The following is a 26,528-nucleotide window of genomic DNA, read 5'->3' on the forward strand; positions in this document are numbered from 1 at the left end:
GTTATGTCAGAGTCAATCATTTTTTAATTCTCTGAGACATTTTGTTTAGATAAAAATATTAAAAATAATATTATATTATATTAATATTTTATTACTAGATAGAGTAAAATATTTAACATTTTATATGAGAATTGCATGAATAATATTTTATGAAAAGTGCTATGACCTTTAGATTTGTTTGTGCTTTGTTGAACTATACATTGTATGAAAAATTGAATCTTTTACCAAAGGATAATTTAGATTTTAATTAATTTAAAAATATATTTAAAAAATATTTCAAAGTTAATGTATTTCTCCAATTAGCAAAAATAATGATATAACTAGAAAAAATATTAAGTTTCATAGAAAGTCTAACTAAACTAAATCAACAATATTGTAATATTTAATTAATTTTTACAAAATTTTCTCATTGTTACTAAATTAATGAAAATTTTGTATTTTGTTATTATGTTGATTCAAAAAAACAGAAAAATATTTAGTTGTGTCACTATTTTTGTTAATAAAAAATACATATTAATTAAAACATTTTAATTGGTAATTATTTAGTGTTATTAAGAAAATATTTTTTTACTTCAATGTATACTAAAATTTCAAAATAGTTTTCTTTATTTCTTTAATTATTTGATTTTTTAGATGAAACATTGCCATGTAAAAAAACTGAAGATTTATCAATTGTGGATGGCAAAAAAACATTTTCTAGAAGAATTCTGAAGAATATTAAAATGATGAAATCAAAAAAAGATAAAGACTCTAAGAATGTATCACTTTCTCAATCACCATCTATATCATCACATAGCAAAGGTACACTCAAAAAGTTTATATCACTGGGACATTCATCAAAAAAAACGTTTAGATCAAAGTTAAGTTAAAACACTTGGCAACTATTTTTGTTTGTAAATAAACTTATTTTAAGACATTAAAATCTCAAGAAATTATATTGTGTCACAATTAAAATTACATCAAGCTATTATTATCTTGTATATGTATATTTTGATCTATCAATTAACATATCTTTACAAAATATTAAAATAATATGATATAACATAACTTCTACCATGTTTATTCTGTTAAATTATTTTTATAATTTATTGTTAATCATTTATATCTTTCTATTAAATACAAATTAATGTTGTTTTATGACATTAATGCTCGCTAAACAGAAATTTGTATGAAATTATGCTTATGTAATGCCATTTATATTTTTTGTATAAATTCCTATATTATTTTGTTGTATACTGAACATGATACATAGGAAATGTATTAAACAGTATACTAATTATTTGTTTAATTAAATATGACTAATTATGTATTTATTATAGTAAATATTCATTTTTGTTTTAATATGTTTATAAACGTTTGTAATTTATCAAAAAAAATATTGTATTGAAAATAAAAACTTTTTATTCGTTTATGATATAGTATTACTTCCAAGCTTTAGTTAGATTTATATTTGTATGAATAATATAAATTACTTTTTTAGCCTCTAGAGTTATATATTTAACTATAGAAAAATTAACTAAAGCTTCATTTGTATATTTATTCATATTTTAATTTAGAGGTGTCTGAGGTGGATTTAAGTATGTTGAAACTAAGAAATAATAAGCGATACTAATCAAACAACTCGATTATTTATTTGTGAAATGAAGTGGTATATTTCAACAAAAACGATTATCAGTATCCTAATATATTAATATATTATACATATTTATATATATATATATATATATATATTAGGGGGTCCTTATTTTTCAACTTCATAAATTCAGAGTCATGGGCTCAAAATTTCGTTAGGTTCACTGAAAAAATGAAACTGATAAAATTTGAGTACAATAAGTCAACCCCTTCACGTGCCTCAAAGGGGTTGAAGTTCTTCAAAAATGGGGTGGATTTTCCTTTTTTGAGTGTACGCTCTTTATTTTTGAAGTTTCGCCAAAAACACGAAGAACAATTTTTATAGAATTCAATGTGAACAAAAAATTAGGTAATATATTATTTTTTTGTAAGATTAATATTTTTTCGTAAAAATAAAAAAAAATTGGTTTCATTTAATTTTTTTAAAAAAATTACAGTTTTCAGTTATACTTTTCTAGTGTCTTAAATTTTAATTGTACGCAGAAATTGTACAGAAGTAATATTAATCACTATGATATCTTCTATAAAAAAGGTTATTTGAGTTTTTTTCGAATTATGAATCCTTTCCAAATAAAAATTTAAAACAACTACGAAAGCGTGTTTTTTTTTTTTAATTTTTTTTTGCATGTATGTTTTTTTGTTCATAAATTAATAAATTTTCTTAGTTATATTAAATAAAAAAAAAAAAATAAGAAACACAATAAAATAATAATTGTAATAGATGAGTGTTTAAGATTTTGGAGAAAATCGCGTATTCCTACACAGTTTTCTTCAGACTGTGTTATTAAATTAAAAAAATTGTATGAGAAATGGAGAAAGTTGGAAAAAAATAAATCTAGAAAAACAGAAACACAAGAACAACATTATAATATTTTTTCTGAAGAATTAGACAACCTCTTTGACATTTCTCATATCGAAGCTCTGAATATGATGAGTGTTGAAGAAGACAAACAGTTTTTATTGTCACAATTTAAAAATGGCCGCTCATGGTGCATCATTGGTATTGATATGAAGTTAACAGGTAATGAAAAACGTAAAATTACTCGACAAGAAAAAGATGATCAAAAGAAAAAAGAGAAGTTAGAAATCGCAAATTGTACAGGTAATTATTAAATATTACACAATAATTTCAGTACATTATAAGTAAGCAGTTTTTATATACCGAAGTATTTTATTATTTAGCCGAAACTCGATATTATAGCAGCTCTAGCTCGGAGGACGAAGATATTGATATGGAGGAAAACGTTGAATAATGTGTCAATTACCTGGGCCTTCAAAAGAAGTAAATGCACTAGAAGATATATGTTGTTTTGTAGTTGAATGTTGTATTAAAATGTGATTTTTAGCTGCGAATATTATAACAGCTCCTATAAATGATTTAATATTATTAAAAAAGCTTTTAAATTACAGTAATAATAAACTAGGAGAAGTAGCTATAAAAAAATCTATAAACCATTTATGATATTTAAATGATGAGTGTGCTGTGTTTGTCAAATAAAGAAAACACAGCACACTTCGGTATATAAAAACTTAATTTCTTAAAAAAAAATTTTTCTTCTATAACTAAGGACCACCCTAATATATATATATATATCAAAAATCACTGTTATCTACCTATATCTAGAAGGCAACAATTTGTTCTTTAATTGATTCATAAAATAACTGGTATTCTAATATATGTGTATAAATAAATTTAGTAATATTATCAATTCCTACGTCGATTGAGTTACTCATTAAATTTTTATCAAATGTTGCTATAATATTAGATAGTTAACTAGTTGGAATAACATTTGTCTTATGATTAGTAGTAAACGAATTATAGCAATTATCTTTGAAGTCTGAGGAAAAAATCAATAAATAAAATAAAACCATCATGTATTATTTTCTTATAATATAATATATTATTTTACTCTTAAATAATTTATGTTGCTTGTTATTATTATAATCAATATTTTGATATCAATAGACATTATTTTAAAATGGTAACTTTCAACTTTTTATTACATTTCATTTATAAACTCAACTGTTGGACATTATAATACATAATTTTTACTATATTTAAATAATACGATTTGAACCTTTAAAATAGATATTTCACTTGGTAAACAAGTTTACAATACTTCTATAAATTAACTATCCAGTAATAAAATTCACGATACTAGCAATCATGTTATTACCAATTTCATTAATTAACAAATTTTTAATCAATTAATATTTGATTCTAAAGAATCCAGCACAATAATGGAATTTCTCACATAACAAATGATAATGGATAATAAAATAAAATAAAAAATACATGCTATTTTTACTTACGATAATAAATTTAACACTTAAATATATTTTTATAATTACTTATATCATAAATAATAAAAACAATATACAAATTGTATTAATTTAATGCAAAATAAAAAATGGCTTTTATTAAAAAAGGTTAAAAACTATTTAAATTTAACTAACACTTATTGCAAATTAATAAATTATTTTAAGAATTTTGCACAGTCTAATTCTTAAAACGATCGTTTAACACTCTACTGTGTACAATTTTTACAACTCCCTGTATACAATCATGCCCTATCATATCATAATATTAATATAGGATCTTAGTTTTAATTGTAGAGTAAACTTATAAAATGAAAAAAACTGTTTATTTTTAATACTACTGAATAGTAAATATTATTTTTATATAAATTATAAAAAAAAACCATTTTTAATGTTCTGTTTTAATAAAAAATAATATCTGTCATAAAACATTTATTAATTATGGTTATTATTATAAATAATATATCTTCATAATCATATATCACAAAAATAAATTGTGATAATTCCATAAACAATTACAAAAACTATAGTAGTTTTAGTATTATTTGTTAAGATTGATAATAGCTAATTTACTTTTAAACTAATACCAAACTATTTTATGTGTACAAATAAAGAGGTTTGGGCATTTACAAAATTTTTGTTGAAATCAAGTCTATTAACACTTTTTATTTTAAATATAATGTTATTTAGAAAATAAAAATAAAATAATAAAGAGGAAAGAACACGATATTTATGGCCTTGTGTATCGAAAATTTTAAAGTCAGCTATATCATGAATATGTTAGTTGGTCAATAATTAATTTATTAACTTAATTAAGTTAATACATTAATTATTCACTTTTTAGTTTTATATATTAATTATATTAAGCTTTTTAAAAAGCTAAAAATGGGTTTTTGTACAATTACAAGTTGGGTTGATTTGGTTAACCAAACGTAAATACGCGTTAAACAATGAAAAATCAATATTTACTTTGATATTTTATTAAATTTAACATAAGACTTAATGATAGTTTTATATTTTTAAGCGTAAATTAAATATACATTTATTTATATTCATTTTCTTAAAATTATATCACGGTAATGCAAATTAAAGGCATTCTCTCGAAAGGTTGGGGGGTTGAGTTAAATTTTTAATTAATTGACTAAATTAGCATTTTACCTTCTACTGTATACTTTATGATAGATTTTATAAAGTACAATGATAATAAATCATACATTTACAAAAATATATTTCAACAAAGAGAAAACAATTACAAACTACATCTTAAAAAAAAAATTATTATAAAAATCAAGATATAACGTTATTTTTAAATCTATTCTAAGAATTATCTGACAATTTGAAATTGATAATGTGGATAATTCGTAATTTTTAGAAATCTTGTGATAATATTGTTAAAAAAGATAATTTATTTTATTTGTAGTAAATTAAACTTATATATATTTAAACAAATACATTAGTCTATAGGGGAAATTGTAATGTATTTGATTTTGTTGTTTTATAGTAATAATAAAATAAAATAAATAAAGCCAACTAAGTGACCAATTATATTGATTCAATTAATATTGAAGTGTTAGTTAATTAGTTAAAAGGTTAACTACGGTTTGGTTTGAAAAGTAATTTTTAAACTTACTTGCATATATTTTGGAGACCAGATTATATTTAGCTTTCCGGATAAAGAGAAGCTAAATGAAAGGTTCAAAGACGTAATTACTTTTTGTTTATGTTAACCATCGAAATGGTAAGTTTTATTTTATTATATGTTTTGAAATAAAATATAAGTACTAGATATTTATTTTAGAAATAATCAACAAATTTAATAAAATTTTTGCTATTTTGACCTAGAACCACAGATATATGAATAGATAGCTGAAAAAGGTAAATGTAATTAGAGCAAGCCTTTTTAAGGTAATAAAATGACTATTTTCATTTTTTTTATTTTAAGTTAACACAAAGATCACTTAGTTCTAGTTTTGGTATAGAATAGTATATAATATTACAGCTGATAACGTGTGGTAGAGAGTAAATTTTAAAAATATTACTTTAGTTAATTACTTGTAACATAGTCTTATAATATATGATTACATTTTATATTTCATCGGTATTATTTCAATGATTAAGCGTTATAACAAAATATACCGTTCTCCATCTTTTATACTTATCATTAAACTATCTGTACTTATACTTCAATATATAAGAGTAAGTTAAATAGAGCGAAAACTATAGATATTTTGAATTGTACATTACACCGTAAGCTTACTATTCTTCGCAAATAAATTCACCTCGTTGGACTCTGTACGTGATACGTGATACAACATGTGGATTATTTTTACCTAAGCAAATTTCGTTAAATTCGATTTAATTATACAAATTATATTTTATTCTATTCGTTAACCACATTCATATTTTTTGTCCTATGGACAATACAATTATTTTGCTATCGTAATAGTGTAACCATTAATCATAAATTACCATGAGACGCTGTTAAGTAATTTACTTGACTACATGGGAATTTTTGTGTTTAAAACTACAATAAAAAAAACTACCGTTGTTCATGAATTGATAATTTTTTTTTTTTTGTTTTACGTTGTTTCAACATATTAATTAAGTGTTAAACCCAATACAAAAATTGATCAGTTCATGGTTACCTTTTCACAACGGATAAGAAAAATATTTTATGATGATAATCCAGTCAGATTTGTACATTCTTGTGCTATACAACTGCTATCGTCATTGCTTGACGACAAACTGCTAAAAGCCGGAGAGAAATCTTCTTCGTCGTCGTCGTCATAGGAACAAGACAAGTCTTTTCTTCTTTCGTCTATGAATAGAGTCACACTGGATGAAGATAACTTTTGAATCAGGTCTTTTCTGACTGGCGTATCAGGTTCGGAACTGTAAGATTCGTTTTCTTCAGACATTGCACGGGTAATGAGAATTCGTGGCGATTTCCTAGAGTCATTTAGGATTTTACGTATGAATGCGTTTTGACTGGCCATTATATTACTGTTGAACTTATCATCTGTAACCCTTTCGCTAGTGGATGAAGAGTAACAACGCCTTATGGATCCGTTATCGACTTTTGCCATATCGGCATAATAATTATCAAAGTTCAAACCGTTAGCTGAAAATGTTGTTTTAGTTCGTCGAAGCTGACCTGGTTCGACTAGGCTTACGTTGGACGATCGCCGTATCAGAGGTAACTGTTTGTAGTTGATTGCGACCGGCGTTAGTGACGGTCTTCGAGATCCACAAGTTGATGGTGTTCTTGCTTGTATTTCTTGGTTTATTTCGCATTTGGTCATCATTTTCCTTCTATAGTTTTGATAGGTTTTTTTCAACAATTTGTTTTTGATACCATACAGTAAACCATTACACAGTGTCGATCCTGTTATAAGTGCAAATGATATTGATTTAATGATAGAATCTGTTCTAGGATTTATATTCAGAGTCACACATGCCGACTCATATAAGGATACACTATAATAGGGTAGATAAAAAATAGCTATTGAGCCTATAATTTGGAATACTGCAGAGAATGCGTTGTTTCGGCGGAATTTGTTGGCCATATTGGTCGGCAGAAAGAATGGGTTTCTCTGATGTGTTATTGTCACCTGAGCTGACAACGTGACTTCGAATATGGCTGAGGCAATCCTGTGCCTGTGGTACCTTGCAATAGTAAATACCTGTAACACAAAAATAATTAAATTATCTGGAAATTATTCTTTACCTTAATAATATCATGATATAAATGTACTAATACATTTGGGTAACGTAATATCGACGAGTCAAATGAAATTGTGCCAAATGCTTTGATATTTTGTTGGCATTAGATAAAACTAGTGTTTCGAAAAGAGCACATCTTCTCAATATTTTATATTTACAGGAAATAAAATAAATGACTTTCCTACTGCAAATTTACAATAAAAATCAATCTTGGGCATAATTAAAGAAAATAGGAAATTATTACTATTCGAATAGTATCTATTTCCTATTATGAATATGCACCTAACGATGCTCATTTGATAGCAAATTTTAGTTTGGAAATTGGACCATGACCTATTTCTGAATTAACCATTTTAATATATTATAATCTAAGCAATAATAATTTTAATTAAAAAATCAATTGTAGTGGAAACATATATACATTGGTATGTACTTTAATTGCTTATATCCTGAAATTTTGAAATTTTATGAATAAATTGTAGATTTGACAGTATTAATAACAGTTAACAATATGGACAATTTCTCAAATGAATATTCTTAACATTGACAAATGTATTATATATTAAAAAGGTCGTTTTTTAAATAAAAATGAGAGCAAACTTTCTTTTTACAATTCTGGAATTTAAAAAAAATTACAAAAACATTGATTATGTTGCTTATTATTGTATATATTTACAATCATTAGTATCTAAAGCATTTTCAAATTACATAAATTATTATAACTCCTCATTAAGAATAAGTTCGAGGAAAATAATTTCTCTTTTAAATTTTTGTTCGGGCAATGTTCATATTAGGTTATTTAAAAGTTTAAATATGTATAAATATACCAAAGCGTATTATATGTAACATATTCTCATTTGAAAAAAACACAAAGCTGTATTTTGTAATTTTTTGTTTCATGGAAAATGTGTTTTAAAAACTTTGGCATGTAGGTATATTATTTTTAATTGTTTTAACATTTATCTTATTGCCCGCGTTCCTATAACGTTTTATTAGGTATAATTTTTCAATTACTACAAATAATTTCTATATACTTTGCCACTACTATTTTAGGTATAATGCCGCATAGGTTATTTGAATTAATTGTCTCAAAAGCATTTGACCGAAATTACTATGTTAAGTCTACATATATTAACGTTATGGAAAATATGTTCGTGATATAGGTAAATTTGCAAAACTTTTTAAATTGTTTATACCGAAGATGCCTATTAGACATTAAACCTCAAAACAACGTCAAATGTGGATAGTAGTACTCCAATAGTAACATCTTCGTTATAAATATTTTAAAATATTTCACGGATATATCTTCTTTTATCCTAAGTAAAATTAAAACTATATTAATAATATTTTTAATACAGTTTTAATTTTACTTAATTAATTAGCCACAAGTGATCAATTTTTATTATATTCTTTTATCCTATTTGCATTGCTGTAATCTTGTTTATTTTATTGTAATTAAATTTTTAAATAGTGAGTAAATAATTGAATCTTCGTAGACCGCTATAAAAATACGTTTAACAGAAATTACAATAATTATTAATAGAATTGAAAAAAAAAACAAAATAAGTTTAAGCTTGGAAAGTCTTTTTGAAAAAGCGATAAAAATATTGTGGCGTCTATTTAACTCGATAAGATTGTAGAGACAAAATTCTTGTTGCCTAGAAATTAATTATCATTGTTATTATTTTATTTAAAAACTAACTTAGAGTCAACGCTTACTTCGACAATTTAAAGACTTAAGTTATTCGAAAATATATAATCTTGCAAGACTATGTAAGCTACTTTTATAAGTAGAAACTTTTGATTATAATAGCTTTTTGAACATTAAGTTTGTTTTAGATTAATATTTTTTGACAATGTTTGTAATGTCTAATTATTAATCTATAAAATAAAATAAATAATAGAATTAATCCATCAAATACTGATTTTATGTTCAATTTGATGAAAATATTAATTTTTTTTAAATATTAATAATTATTAACATTAATAGTTTTATATTTACCAATTATTGAATACAAAAATAAAGTAGAGCTTCAAGTGGTCCAATATTTTAAAACCAAGTTAAACCACTTAGAAAAATAAAAGCCAACTCGAAATGTATTTTGTGAAACATTTCGAGCTGGCTTACTAAATTTAAGCGTATTATACTGAAAAAAGTAAAATTCACCAAATTAATAAAAAACATGAAATATTACACACTATTCAAGGGAAAGTCCAGGTTCCCGCACCCCCGCATAAGTTCATAAACATTTTTTGTTTTGCTGAAAAAAATTAGCACCATAATAACTCAAAAGTATTTTCAAAATGCTTTATCTAACTATGACATGAGTGTAGATCTTTATATTCCTAAATACAGCCTTGATTATTTAATTCGATATTAATAAATTAATAAATTCGAGTTTGAAACAATTTTATTGAGAAGAAATATAATAATTTAGGCGTATCAATTTTTAGGTGAATCTGTTTTAATCCAATGGACTAATATTTTGCCGATAAGATTGACTTTTATCAAAATTTGTATTCAATTTTATCGGTTAAATGCATTATTTTTTATATTTAATAATATACTTTTAACAACATAAAATATTAGACTTCTTTAGAAAAATATTGTTTCATTGCAATTGGATTTTGAGGCTTACTTACTTTTATATTGCATCCTAATATTATGACACCTGGAAGCACTAAAGTGAAGGTTGTATAAAAAATACTGTAGACAATCGTTGCTCGACCTTTGCTGAAGTCTGGCGTACATACAGGTAGTCCTGTTTGGTAAGTGTACGGTACTATTTTGAAAATTGGCGGCATCGAAATCAACAGACACACAAGCCATGTACCACATAGACCTAACATTATTTTTTTGCTGTTTACGAGTGTGCCGTAGTGCAATGGTGCTGCTATGGCATAGTATCTAAAAATTAAAAATGAGAATATAGAACTTGGAACAAATACAGTATATTAGATACTCTGATATTAACGATTTTCTGTTTTGTTTATTACATCAAAAAAAAAATACGAATTAATATTATTATTAGGGCACATTCATTAACTAAGGGCTTTTACAGATTTTTTTTTATTTTGATCCGCCAACTGTTTTGTTCTTGAGTAGTTGTTATAAAAGAAATATTTAATTTATATAAATGTTATACTAATGTGTTGTACGAAATACTAACATTGTATTTTGATTTTATTTACCTGTCGCAATTTAAACCGCACACTGTCCATATGGCAATTGGGTGTAGCAATGTGAATATGAACCCATGGACCGGACATAGCCAAGGTGCGATCGGTTGTTTTATTGTAAACACTTCTGGCAATGCAGAAATTAATACAGCTACACAAACTATTAAATCCACAGTACTCAAATGAATAAGCAGTACGTTTATCGGCGAACTGGTCTGAAAATAATAGTCAATATTATTATACTCTAGAGAGTAGGGCAAGTCTCTTAATATTTGTCATATCCAAAAGAAATATAATTCATAAGTTACAAACAAAATACATTTAAATTACTAATTAATAATTTAAACATCCGAGTGAATAAAACATTTTCAAACTCGTGTTTACGAATATTTAGTTATTTTTTACGATGATCGCTTGTCATTTTATTGTTAAATAAATAAGTATAGGTCCTAATTAATATGTAAAAACTTTTTTTTTCAATTATTATTTTTATGGTTTCGAAATAATTGTCATTAACTCGACAAAAAAAGTTTTAAAAAAATCTTGTTAAAATTTACAATTAATGATTTATTTTTTAAATTAATTGTATAACTAGTACCACACTAGTTATACAATTAATTACAAAACAAATATACCACGATGATATAAAAAGAATATTGACTAAGTTCTACTTGTTTATTTATTATTAAAAGTATGAAATAAATAAATTGAAATTTGTGAACATAGAGATGAATTGAAAATTTTGATTCAGCCTGATGATACTAAAAATGAAAAAAAGAGACAACAATTATTTTAAAATAGAGTATGAGTAAATTTAACATTGTGAAAAAGGTCATAAGACTAAAAACTGTTAAAAGAATAGAACTTTAAAAGAGTATATTTAAGTCTTTACGGGTACACGTAAAAACAAAGCACGGATAATATCACGAATGAAGAATGCTAAGTTAAGGCATCATTAATTTCTATTGTGTTTTATTGTTTTGGTTTTTTTTTATTTTTATTGAAATGTGTTGTAATGTGGCTAAGTCGGTAAACTTGAAGTTGATAACATTTTACAAAAGAATCAGTAAACTTTTTATGTCCTAAGTTGTTTAAAAGACACTTTAAATATCTTTAACAGAAAAGTAAAATGATACTTAATATGTTAAATGCGCTCTATTGAATTATTTAAAAATTGTATCCAATTCTTTTGCAAATAATGATGCCAATAAAACATATCGAACAGACAAATGTTTTCGTAAAATAGTATATGTGACCCAAAATAGTGGAACTTCAACGACGGACAATAATTATGTATAAATGATACAATTTGGATTGAGTCTTAAAAAATGTTCTCATATATAATATAAATGGGAGAAGTTGTATGCTAAAATTACAGTTTTAACACAAAGCTTCATTCTAAAAAGTATTTTTTTTTTATTATTAAAATGTAACTTGCCTTTTATAAAAATTATATAATATTTCTTTATGCATTTGTCAATGCTCTTCATTAATGTATTGATATAACTTTTATTATCATTAAATTTTTAGGTATTCGTGATTTTTAAGAATGAGCAAAATTTTAAGGTGTTAAATATCAAATGTCAGCATCAATTTCTTTATTTTCGCTGAAAAATAATTTACCACATTCGATCAAATAAAATGTCGACCATGAGTAATGTGATAAAGTAAAATACGGTTGTCAATAAGAATATTTTTTAACATAGTTATTCATAAAATACATATCGAATTACTTAAAGAAATTTCATCCATTTATTGTTATGTTAATATATTATTTAAATGAGCTACTGATTTCATCTCTACATTAGAAAAATATTTCATCAATATTCTAATGAGGTATGATATATTTATTATATGTGTTATAGTTTTATTGTAGCATTTAAGGGTGTGTCATTATTTATCTTCAAAATACAGATTTTCTTTGATCTTAGTATAAACGTATATTGTAATGTTGAGAAACTAATTAACTAGAAATATTACATTGTATAATATTTTACATGTATACATATTCCTATGAATTTAATTTACGTTAAAAGTAAATAGTGTTAGGGTTAAGATTGGAAAAGTATAGATGTGTATATTTACACCCCAAAATCTTAAAATACAAATAAATTTTATACACAATAGAAATTAAACACATGCCCAATAGCAATTGGGAAATTATTTAATATTTCAAATATTGAACTGTAGTTAAAGTACTTTATCCTTGTTCTAAAAATTAAATATTGATTAAATTGTTCAAAACTTAAACATAAAGAAAATTTTCTATGAAAAAACTATTTGTTCGTATTTTTATGAACTTTATCATTAATTTGTACTTATTTTTTTATGTGAAATTTATACTACATATACGTGTTTACGCTTTTAAATAATCTGATAAGTTTACAGTACATTTATATTAGTTGACCAATTCCGAATAGAAAATTTATGAGTCTTTACGAAACATTATTATAGCTATGTGAATGGTAATACATAAATGTACTCCATATTTTTTATGGGTTCATAATTTAAAAATAACTTGAATTTCTGTAGCATTTATAAAAATAATAGTATAGTATACTGACATACGTTTATGTAGAGGCTTTAGGCATTTGAAGGTTAATAATGTCAAAATATGACTATTACTGTTTTCATAGAAAATAAAGTTGTACAATGAAATTATCGATGCAATTTAATTACTCATATAGGGTAGATACACTTGTAAATTAACCAGTAAATAGTATTTTTTATTTTAAAAGTTGATACTATTTAATTTATTAATAGAAAAAAATAAGTAATATTTTTAATGAGTCGCTCCCTAAATAAATTACTAAATTTAAATTATAGCTTTGGTTAAATTTGATGAAGAAATAAACTCGGCATTTAAAATTTTTAAATATAAAAATTAATCAATACATTTTACAATTAATGAAACTTTTTCAAATATTTAATTAAAAGTTAAAAACAGTAATATTGCAATTAACTTTTGAATTATAAAATAAAACTTTAATAAAATGACTTTTAAATACGTGTGGCTTAGATATATCTAAAACTATTTAGTTAGAATCCCAAAATAGTTTTTAATATTCTAGTTAGAACCACGGTGAAAAACTATTCAAAAAACATTTTTTTAAGTTCATCTATCTCAAATTTTTTAACTTTACAAAGAAAATTAATATTCAAGCAACTTGATTAAAATAAAATGACGTGTATATTTTTGGAACTTTAAATAACTTTGCAGTTTTTGACTTTATAAATTTATCTTAATTAAATTAGTGAAAAAAAATATTATATTTCAGCTTAAAATATATTTATTAAAATTTAAACGAAAATAACTTATGCGCTATAATTAATTTTTTTCTTACGTCTATCAATATTTAAATTTTACCCAATGTAGAGATTTACAAAAAACCTAAAAAATAATTTCCCTAACCAAGTACCTATGTAGTAGTTGAAATATTACAGTTTTAAGTAATTTTGAAGGTTGACAAATACGTTAGTGTGGTTTTTCAAATTTATTGTTAATATATCATTTCAATTAATATTACATATTCGTACAATAGATATGTCATTAAATGCAAAACTTATTTACAATAAAATATTTCTAATATAATTTTGAAAAACTAACTAATTAAACTTAAATATTAAAAATAAAAAAAAACAAGGCCAAATTTTTTCATTCAAATAAAAGTATATTTCTTGTTTAACTTTGAAAAATTTGTTTTAGTTAAAAATTTTAATAAATGTTTCCAAACTTATTTTTTTTTAACATTAACATTGTTTTAACTAATATATGAAATATTTTGCTTGGAGAAAATTAAGATATTTACACATGTAATAAAGTTTAAATTTTTCACAAATATTTCCACTAAGACTATGTTATAAGAAATATTTAAAGAAAAAATATACATATTTTATAATTTTGACCCTGAATTGAATCAAATTTAAAAATTAAAATTTCCTATGATAAAACCCTTTAAGTCTCAATATTGGTTTACTAAGTATAAAATGGAAATAATTATAATGTGAAGCGCGCACAAATATTGTGTAATGAATATACATTATTTATTCTATAATTAATAGTGGATGTACTGTGTGCATACTTAATACAAAATACAGTTTAGTCAACTTTATACTCTCAAGCATTTACTCTATTTTATAAGAAAGTTAAAGTTTAGATATTTATGACTAGTACGCTCCTCACTAAATTCCGCACACCTAAATTATCTAATGAGTATAATTAAATTAGTTATTTAAAGACTATTGTTGATAATGTTATACTTTGTGTATAGGAATACAATTTCATTATATCATAAAAAAAAAATAAAATAACATTATAGTTTGTGATGATATAAATTTTAAATAACATTATATTCGAAAATAAATTGTTTTTAAATTAGTATCGAAGCGTTTTTATATCACTATTAAAAACAGTATCAGATTTCATTCTACACTAATTTCATTTTTGATAATTCTCAACTTTATTGTGTTTTTGATACTTATATTAATCATATAAGTCAATGGAAATTAAAAAATTACCCGTTTGGTGAGTAGAATGACTAACAAAACGTATCCGTTTACGATAGTGGCTAGTGCTGCCACTCCACTGACTACCAAGACGGTCACCAACTCTTGACCGCCGTTCATCACTCAGCATCACCTGGTTATGAAATCCACATCATTCTGAAACTGAGAAAAAATAATAACTGATTAGATAATTATTTTTTGCGAAACAATAGCTCTTTCATATCTAAAGTACGGTAAGATTTCCTTAATCCAAGTTAGTAAATAAATTCTGTCATAAAATTCAGTTATCCATGATAAATAATTCAAACATGTAACAGATAATTTAAAACATACCGAGATAAACGCAATAAAATGACCTATTAAAAACTTATATAAATTCAGAAAATAAATGAATTAATTCCCACAAAAATTAATAAAATCAGTTTACTTAAAAACTTTGATCTACATAAAGGGTTATCCGCTATGTCTGCAAAAGTATATGATAAAATATCAATTTTTATTTTCAGAAGTTACGAGTATCTTTGCCACTTTGATAACACAACAAATATATAGTTTTATTCCCTCTTTTTTCTATAAAATCGTATCAACTTTAGTTTTTTAAACAAAAAAAAGTTTAGTTTTAGTTTTTAAGTACAAAATCAAAAACTATTGTACTATAAAGCATTATTATAAAGCTGGACAGTTGGATTTCAACATGCGTTTTTTCATATTTTTTTCTTTTTCCGAGATTAACTTTATAACATATTGGTTACGCGTTATTTTCGTTGATGATACTAAAAAAGAAATCGTGTAATCCGGAAAATGTATGACTCATAATTAAAGAAGTATTTTTTCCGTGTAAAAATGTATCTTGTCATTTTTGACGCAACTTTACAGCGAGCATATTGAATTATTTTTAAAAAGCATGTAGAGTGAGATATAATAAATTTATTAAGTATTAAAAATGAATCAAATATTAATGAATACATATTTATTATTATTTTTATCACATATGTGATAAAAAATAGAGTAATGTGTAATGATAAAAACAACATATCCAACATGACACCTCTACCTCTAAAATTAAAATAGTTATAACTTCCAAAATAATTGGTGAAAAGTTGTTATCGTCCAGTCATTTCTTTAACTATATCTATTTTATAAGCAAGTTAAATATGTATGTTGCCATTGAAATAAATTAAGTAGAGTAGTTATTAACGTTTATATACCTTGGCGGAAGGAGTGTGCCCGAGAAAATTCTTCTTTTAATTAGATCATTATCTATCAAATAAGTAAGTTAAGTATATGTATTGTTATTTGAAAATTAAATTTGACACTCTTATATGGTATGAGGAATGAGTATAAAAAATATTTTTACATAGACAGATTGAGAAAAACCTGAAACTAAAAATAACCAATATAAAAATCAACAATATTATTTTAATGTTTTGTTCAATTAAGTTTTTCATGATAAATGAATCACTTTTGATACTGTAGTTAATTTTATGAAAAAAGTTATATACAATCTCTCAACTAATCTGTTCACCTAATTACGTCTCGTATTATATTAACCTAATACTATTTAATGTTGTGACTTTTAAAAGATAATAGTCCAGGATAGTAAAAACGTTGTATACATGTATTACACCTAATCTAGTCTGCAATAAAACTTTAACATAAATAATAATTTGTCTGTGCATAAAATTATTTACTAAATTTATATCAATTTGTTTAGAAGCGATATTAGTTACATATATAAACATTATAAATAAAAAAGCTAATTAAATTTTTGAAAACATATTATGATCATATTTATGAAATGCTTGAATTTATGTCGTGTATTTAATATTTTATCTTCTAGCTACATGTTTATAAATTTATAAATAACGAAAACTTCGCTTGGAATGAAAATTACGTAGAAAGTATTTTAAACTTGTTACAATAACGAAAGGTCAAAAATATTATAAATAATTAAATAAAAGATAGTTTTTATTAAATAGTTTTAAAAAGTTTAGTCGAATACCAAAAGATATTTGTTCACAATATATAAATATTATGTATATATTTTGAACATGTGATGCGCAACAATAATTGCAAATATTCTGTTATAAAAAAACTTTATGAAAATGACATATAAATTTTATTTGGGGATATTGTATATGTCTAGTAGTATTTGTTTTGTTTTTGAGTCTTGGCTTCAATGCCCTCAAATCACAAACCAAAAATCTTTAACATATTTTTTATTGTAATGAGAAATTTCGTTTTACTTATTTAATGTTTGTTTTCTTGGATTTAACATTAAACCCAACTCAACTAAACAGATGTTCGATGTTTATTAACTTTAAACAATTAGCTACGTTTTTTTTTAAGAATCTTTATCGATGATAAAATATGAACTGACAGTTAATAGTTCTAAATAAAATAAGCATCTCTAAAAATTGCCAATGCACATATTGTGCGTTTTACGTGACCAGTATAAATTTTAAACAACAGTCTTAGAAAATAAAACTCGCAAATCTTTTAAAAACAAACCTTAACTAATGAATAAAAGTTTAAAACAAAACTTCTAATCTTACCAGTTATCACTTAATACGTTCTTGTGTTATCATAAACCTAACTTTTCACATATAATTATTTATGAAAACAGAGCTGGAATTTTTAAAATGTACACTGAACTTATGCATAAAAGTTTCTATGTAGTATTTAATCATCCAAATCTGTTAACACTATGTAACTTTATCATATAGGTAACAAAATATGTTACCTACCGCTTTTGTTTTTAATAACAAAAGATGTATTTTATATACTTGTACGTCATTGAAAAGTTACATAGATAAAACACATTTAAATTTCAAAGGAAACCTTTATTTATAAGTATTAGACACAGATGTAAATGAATTTTATGATATAATAAAATTGTTTTAATTAATAGTAATTCGATTACTATTTTAAACATAGAAAAGTAAAAGTAAATTTTCTCTGAAAAATATTAAATTGAAAAATAAATGCCAAATGACTTTTTTTTTTATGTTCAACGACCTCAATGTACGTGTTTTAGTCTAATCATCCATTTTTTTTGCAGTAATGTGTTTACCGTAACTCATAAATATATGATAATAATTCAATGATTGTCCATTATTAGGTTTAAAACACGAATGTAGCTTTTACTTTCTGATGGGACTGACCTGTTCGATAGTTGAAAGCCACTACTCTACAAAAAAGTTTTTTTGTATTGTCTTTTTAAATAATAAATAACATTTCAATATTCCATTGTTTATTGATTTTATACAATTCGTTTGTTTAATCATAATGCAAATTATATTAAAGAGTAATTTATTACATTTATGGTAATAATACACAATGATTACAAATCATATATTATTTATTTTACTATTGCGAAAAAAAAGAATTACACTGTACTTTAAGTTTGTTATTAATTGTATATTCATTTATATACACAAAGTATAGATTAATATATGCAACGAGTACGAACTAAACACTGAGTCGTATCACATTTGTTTGATAATGAAGGTAACAAGTATCAGTAGAATTCATGTTCTAACTCTAAACTGCAAGATATTTGACATAGAAATATTTAAAAAAAAAAAAATTAAGATTCCTATTTTAGAAAACTGAATCAAGATACACGATTGTTGACCAAATACGATTATTATGACTAGATTCTATTCATAAACTTAAATCGACTTACGCTTATGTTTTGTCTATTATTTAATTTTTTCGTCATCATTAAAATATACAATTTTTAAATTTATATAATTTAAGACACTTGTTTCCCTCTGTATTTTACTTTTTATATGTTTTTCATCTGATCATCGATTTATTGTAGGTTTTCGTAAGCCTTTTTAATACAAATTTCAAGGTATTTATTTTTTAATAGCTCTCAACTTAAACACTATTTAACACGTTAATATAAAATTGTTAAAATTCTATTCTTCAGCCAAATAATGCTATACAAAAAATGTATTTTTAATTTAATCTCTAAACAAAGAACGCAACTGGAATATAATCTGTTGAGAATCAATCGCGCATAAGTAATGATGCAACTTTTCATGCTGTAGAAAAGATAAATAAATTTAATCCCATTTAGCAGAATTCCAAGGATTTAAGTTTGATAATTTTTTAATCGAAATTTTTATCTTATACCGAAGTTTATTAGTAATTAGATAAAATGATTTTTACAATTTACAAAGAATATTCAAATAATTTGTTTTGTCGACCGGAAACTCACTCAATTTTACTTTTTATTGTCCGTTTTAAGAACTCTTTGTGAGCATGTTATATAATGTGCTAAATGCTAGTTGGTTCGAATAACAGAATATATTATAATGAAAATGAAAGTTATTATACGTTTTCGCATACTAAAACAAAATGCGTAGTATTATGATATTAAATAAGAAAAGTTATCTTAAATTGGCCATTATACAATATTGTATAGAATTTCTTGACGTGGCAATGAGCTTTTACTTTATTATTACAGCGCAACATCTCATGATTAATGTGAGATTTCGAGGGTTCCAGCAATATTTTTATCACTCAGTACAAACTGTGTGTTTAACAAATATATTTTTTTACAGTTCTATATTTCATAAACAAACTACAATGACCGTGGAATTTGAAACTAAAACATTTGATCAAAGTCATATTTTTATTAACCTGCTTTGTCGATGTTATATTTCTCTCTATTAATCCTTGTCTAATTATTCGAAATATTAGAATTTCAGCGTTAAACATACAATGAACAAAATTCGAAGGTTTTTTGTGTGCAAAACTATTTAAATTCCTGATATTTAACCGGTTTGACCATGTATTAAAGAGTTGTTTAATTTATTTGTTAAGTATCTATAATAAGAGTTTGCCTAAATAATAGCTGTTTTACTATTTATTAGGCCGACAATGCTTATTATGTTTGAATTAATTCATTTAAAATCTTTTTTATTTAAATTACATGATTATTTATTAATTATACTTTTAATACAGGAACATTCAAATGTCCTAATTAACCTTCTAAAATAATTTATGTGAGAATTTACTTAGACTTTTAAATGTATAAAAAGATTAGTGAAGACTAATGTTACTAACCTTTATATCCTATAAGAATATTTAATATAAATTATTTAAATAGTAATTTAAAAAGATGATACTTTTTATAATTTGAAGGTTTTATATCAATTAGTTATACTAAATTAGATCAATTGGTGTTAATTAACAGCAAGTGAATGTTTCTCTAATGATTTCCATAAAAGTTTTGTTCAAGAAGCTGCTAATAGCTATGTCCTATAACTGATTGTATTAAATAAAAAAAAGAAAAATGAGTAAAAGATTAATTTAATGCAAAATGTTGTTGTATTTTACAATGAATTACTTTTAAATACAAATTTTTTGTTTTACTTATAAAAGATGGTTTATATATCCACAAACTATTTGCTTAATAAAAAAATACAAATTTGAAATTATTTATTTTTTGTTACATTTTTTTCTCAATTTATCAACATTATATATTTTTTATGTTTATCTCTTAAACATTATAATATAGAAATATACATATTTAAATAGCTTATTTTTAGATAATGATCTAATTAAGAAAATTAAATCTAATTTAGACTAGTGTTTCAGAAATACAAACAATTTAAAGTAATAATATGAGACGATCGCGCGGGCGATTATATTTTCATTACTAAATATTTCTGGACCTCGCTACTCTTCTCCCCTAAGTATAAAAATGTTAATAACTTCTAAAATACTGATTTAAAAGTTGTTATATCCAGTTATATTCTTAATTACATAATTATCTATTAAATAAATTTGTTTATTTTAACTGAGAAAAAAATATACAAAAATGGAACCAAAAAAAAAAATTGTTAATATTTATTTTTATTTTTTATTAATTAAGTGGATCATATAATATAAATCATTATCTATGTGTGATACATTTACTACGTCTTAAATCTATATAAGAACCCAACATAGATTATGACATTGGAGTTACGGGCCTAATTTAAATAAGGATAAAATAGCATAGGGATTATTTAATAGTTATGTTATATATGATTTAACAAAACATTGTGAGGTGGGAGGGGCATAGGCCTTACATTAAATCCTAAGACCTATTTACGTAATAGAGATAACAGATTTAGATACAATGGTATGCAAAGTTTATTAAACTTTTAAGAGTCAAGAGTTTCCAATTACTAAATCCATAGAAGTTAATAATTAGAGTTCCTCAGGACTTCTATAATAGGAATCCACTATAAAACTATATAGGTATTCCATGTAGTTTAGAATGAGAATATGATTGAGAGGACATTCGGAGTCAAATAGGAAGTCCTTGGACTTAATTGAATCCTGATGAGGAGGCCTCTGGAGTTCTTATAAAATACTCTGCGCTACTAGGAAAAAATAAAAAAATACTTTTATGTTGTAATACTTAATATTTGTATTTTATATTTAGCTATAATTAGATCTATTTTTCCATTGAACCTTATAAAAATTATCGCATAAATTAATGAAACTGTTAAAATTGTTTTTAAGTTTATTTAATAGGAATATACTTATAATTAAATTTAAAAATAGTCGTAATCTAATGAAAGCATAAAACGCAATATTTTGTCACATTTTATGTTGATTTTAATCGAAATTCTTCTTTAGAGTACTGAAAAAAAGTTTCATCTATATATTTTTAATGAAATGTATTTTTAAAAGTTTAAGATCGATAAAAATAAAGTTCCTCAATAGTTAAAAACAACTAAAATGGACAATAAAGCCGATTCATCAGTATTAATGATATGCAGTTTTTTTATATTACCCTGATCAAAAAGACTATGAAATATGGAAATAAAAGACTTATTTGTGGGTGTTAATATGAAAATTGAATTTATAACAACTGAAATTAAAAATAGTAATCATTTTGTTCAAATTTATTTATTTATTCTATAATTTTTGTTACTCAAAAATCATAACACTAGATATTTTTTTTGGAGATCACAAAATTTTACAAAATACTTCTAATTAAAAAAAATAGTGATGTTTTTTTCTAAAAAATCTGTTTAATTGAATAAATTCTAATCCGATATTTCTGAAATATTGCATATTAAATCTTATTACATAGACAATATTTAAACTAACGATATGAGATAATAACTAAAATTTAAGAAGAAAAACGTATGTTAATTTTTTTGAAACTTTTTATGTATAATGTTAAAAATATTACATTTTACATTCATAGAGATCCTAATTTAAATAAATTATTGGTCATCAACACGAATTTTTTTTCAAATATTTTTTAGATATTATAAACATGTTTATAATATCTATATATATGTTAATATATACATGTACATTCATAGTGTATATTTTTTAATTAAGGATTTCTTCTATAATTTGACAAAATTTCAACCAGTCATACAAATGTTNTCAAATATTTTTTAGATATTATAAACATGTACATTCATAGTGTATATTTTTTAATTAAGGATTTCTTCTATAATTTGACAAAATTTCAACCAGTCATACAAATGTTTAAATTGGAATAGTAAAATTTTTCATTATTATTGTTAATGAAGTAGTTTATGACATAAAATCTTAAAACTTTTCGTTAAACTAATTTTGATATATATTTTAAGTTAAAATTCTAGGATATTTTTGTAATAATTAATGATTTTTTTTTGCGTTTCACATAAACAGAATATTTTTCAAATCATGATTTCACAATTATTTATTAGTGCTATGGTGCCTCGTCAATGATTAATGGAATTCAATTAAAGGTTAAATAAGTTATAATTCTTGAGTTTATATTTTTGAAGTATAGAACAATTGATTTAAATAAATATTATAAAGTTTATCAAATTTAAACTGTCAATGAAGACTGAAGGCTAAAATTATCAATAATTTATTTTTAGTGTTCATGGGTTCTACCTCAAGTGAACTCATGACATTTACCCATAAGAACTATTAAGCATTTTCTACCACACAGAAAATATACATAATACTACCAAAAAACTTAACCTGTAAAACGCTAGATTAACAAATACAGTTTTAAAACATAAACTCTTTTAGTTCTTATTATAAATACCAATGGCTGCTTATCAAATGAGGTATAAATAATTTGTAGCTAGCACAACACAAAATATAGTAATTTCTATAGTTTTCAGCTGTAATAAGTTTTTACTACAACTAAAATTTTAGTATTCTTTACAATACGAATGGATTAGAAATATATAAGTATAATTAAATAGCTAGTCTTTTATTTAAAGTCATTGTGTAACTCTGTACAATAACTTTTCATTTTCATCATGAATTATAGTATAAACATTTAATCGTTTTCTACTAAATTTAGACGTTAATTGTACACCAAACTAGTTTTTCACGTTATGTAAAGAAATTAAAATATTTTTAAATTATGTACTCTTGTTGAAAATAGTAAATCAATTAAGTAAGGGCTGTTCGTCACTTTTCAATAATCATTCCAACACAGACAGTGAAATGTTGAAGAAAAAACAGAACTATATTTTTCTTAAATGTATATCAACTCAGAGAAAACTATTATTTTAACAAATTAAGAATATTTTTATGTTAATAAGATACATATTTTTCCAAAGGATTAAACAAGCAAAATATTATCTGGTAACCTATTTCCGTACACATTGGCAAAAATATATTATGTTGAAATTTTTAATCAAGTGTCAAAACGATAAAGAAAATGAGAATAAAAAGTATTATAAAGACCTTATAGTTTGTGGTATTTGAAAAAAGGATTACACGGTCAACATAAAATATCGGTGGTTACAGGACAACAACCGTATTGGTTCCATTACAATGCCTATGCTATTTATATGTGCATGCCTTTAATAAAAGGCTAGTCAGCTTTATAAAGTTTACAGCCAAGGCGGAGTTATATCCAAAATTCTGATTATGTAGTCCATAACACACACATAAACGGTAAAAAAGGTTATGTTAGTATTAAGCAAAACTTTTTGTTCACCACTCTTATGTAACAAACTAATTTTATCCGATTTTTATAATTTTAATATATGTTCGGTCTCGTATAATATATCTGCAAACATTTTTACTTTATTTTTGAATTTTCTTTGTGACTTTTGTTTAACTAATATAATTACTTTTGTTCGGTAATACACACGCTCGTGTGTGATAATAGTTATAAAGTAGGTATAAAGTATACTTTTAATGTTGTTTTTCTATGGAAACTTTAAAAAGGAAAATAAATTTCAAACACCTACAGAATGCAATAAAATTATGAACAGTTAGGAATAACTTACCACTCCTAACACAACCCAAAATACATTTTCTTTAGTCAAGTCAAATTTTTCAATTTTAATATACTCTACAGGACGTAATCGATAATTTGAATTTTATCATTGGCCATTATTCTTGACATAATAATCTTTCTCTATAGATAAATATAAAAATATTTCTATGAAAGGGGTAAAAATTTCTAATGCCTGAATTTACTAATTTTTATTACCGTTAAATTTTAAATGTAATATATTCATTTGGATGTTATTACCAAATTTTTATATTGAATATTTTAATGTCATACTGAGAATAATGCAAAAACTTTAGGATAATAATCAATATATTTTTTCGTAGCATAATTAATAATGAATATTTGACCTTTCTAATGTTAGTTATACACGGCAAATCTAATAATATCTTCTACACACGATATTCTATTGTTCCTGTTTCACTAAACACCCATAACAGTATACATTTGGATAAATTTAGGTACATATTGAATGATCAAGATTTATGAAAATTAATTAGATATACCTGCCGCTATGCGTATTATTTACCAAACATATTTTCTAAATGACAAGTACGTAGAAATATACGTTAATTTTTTAATATTAAGTTTTTAATAATTAAAAATTTATTAACTAATTAAATTTATTATTTAATTATATTAAGTTTATTTTTTCAAATAAACAATTTAAATCCGAGTTGCAATTACGATTCTCAAAAGATGCAAATCAATTAACTAATGTTAACAGTTCACCATGCAAATATCGATCACAGCACAGTATTTTTGGTCCAAATCAATATCGAAAGTTCACATTGGAAACACAGTAAAAATTAGGCACTAGAATAGTATCTAAGTTAAATTTTGTACAGTGCGATTGTTTAATTGACTACTGTGATACTATCCGACTAGGAACAGTGCATAGTATATTCAAATTTCCATGAAATAAAAGTACTACGGTCTTATAATTAACCGTATTTTACTATTTAGTTAAATAGTTTTTCTTTTTATAAGTGCAGTACTGATTCTTTTATTTATAAAACGAGAATCATATAATTATTGATAAACAAGCATTTTAAAAATATTATTAAAATTTACTATACATTTAGTTACATTAAAAAATTAATAAGGTAAAAAATATAACTATTCATAACACATCAGTTAAATATAAAAATTAACTTTATTATTTCTATAAATATAATAGTTTATTATGATTAGGTAAACATTCCAAATCTAAGTTTTAGTATATCAATACATATAAATTGATTAAAAATTCAATCCGTGGACATTTCATAATACTAGTTCAACATCTTTTAAATTTCTTTCAATCAATAATTTTGTTAGTTAGAGAAAACTATCACAAATTCTTTTAAATGCTATGATTTAAACTTTTCAACGAATAAGAATTTCCCAAAAGATTATTATTTAATTATTATTTTCAATTTAATATTGTTTTGTAATATTTAAAAAGTGTTAATATTAGTGTCATATTTGTTTATATAAAGCAATCTACTTTGTTGATAAATATTTAGCGTCATTATTGGCTAATCAAGAAAAAGTAAAATTAAAATCATTTCCTTACATTCTTCCTATTGTAACTAAGATATTCAAATAAGCGTTTAGTAGATTAAAATTATTAAATTAATTATAATAGTAAAAGTATGGAATGGAAATTATTATAAACTTTCAAATTAAAGCAATCATATGAAAGTGTAGTGTAATACCCTTGGGTAATCATTACTTTATAAAAAGTTTACCTACGAATTTAAAATAACTTAAAAGTCTTCATTGAAATATATTTTGTTTAAAATTACATCCTAGTGAAAATTTTACCCTTGTGACTTGATATAATTTAATATAGGTCTAATGTGAAGTTGAATTATCACCATCGCAATATTTATCCAGTGAAATATGA

General features: G+C 23.7%; 2 protein-coding genes across 9 annotated transcripts in view; one reads left to right on the forward strand and one right to left on the reverse strand.

Moving 5' to 3' along the window:
* Positions 1-1,204, forward strand: part of LOC126903241 (MICAL-like protein 1) — a 29,281-nt gene extending 28,077 nt beyond the window's left edge. For 2 of the 4 annotated variants that reach the window (XR_007703451.1, XM_050681322.1), the window contains exon 10: positions 634-723. Coding sequence is in view for 2 of the 4 variants with exons in the window: in XM_050681321.1 (XP_050537278.1) it covers positions 634-869 (236 nt within the window). In the remaining 2 variants the exon portion in view is untranslated. Of the gene's footprint in view, positions 1-633 lie in introns of all 4 variants that reach the window. The other 2 variants (XM_050681321.1, XM_050681320.1) reach the window with 2 other exon arrangements.
* Positions 1,205-4,672: 3,468 nt separating this feature from the next.
* Positions 4,673-26,528, reverse strand: part of LOC126900874 (probable G-protein coupled receptor 21) — a 61,583-nt gene continuing 39,727 nt past the window's right edge. For 2 of the 5 annotated variants that reach the window (XM_050676873.1, XM_050676875.1), the window contains 4 exons: positions 15,373-15,522; positions 10,867-11,069; positions 10,318-10,582; positions 4,673-7,634 (listed from right to left, as the gene is read on the reverse strand). In XM_050676873.1, the coding sequence (XP_050532830.1) occupies positions 6,624-7,634; positions 10,318-10,582; positions 10,867-11,069; positions 15,373-15,480 (1,587 nt within the window). In that variant the 5' untranslated portion in view covers positions 15,481-15,522 and the 3' untranslated portion in view covers positions 4,673-6,623. Of the gene's footprint in view, positions 7,635-10,317; positions 10,583-10,866; positions 11,070-15,372; positions 15,523-16,568; positions 16,744-26,528 lie in introns of all 5 variants that reach the window. The other 3 variants (XM_050676878.1, XM_050676876.1, XM_050676877.1) reach the window with 3 other exon arrangements.

The sequence above is a fragment of the Daktulosphaira vitifoliae genome, unplaced genomic scaffold (genome assembly GCF_025091365.1).
Source record: "Daktulosphaira vitifoliae isolate Bord-2020 unplaced genomic scaffold, ASM2509136v1 Scaffold_3, whole genome shotgun sequence".
NCBI classification, from domain to species: Eukaryota; Metazoa; Arthropoda; class Insecta; order Hemiptera; family Phylloxeridae; genus Daktulosphaira; species Daktulosphaira vitifoliae.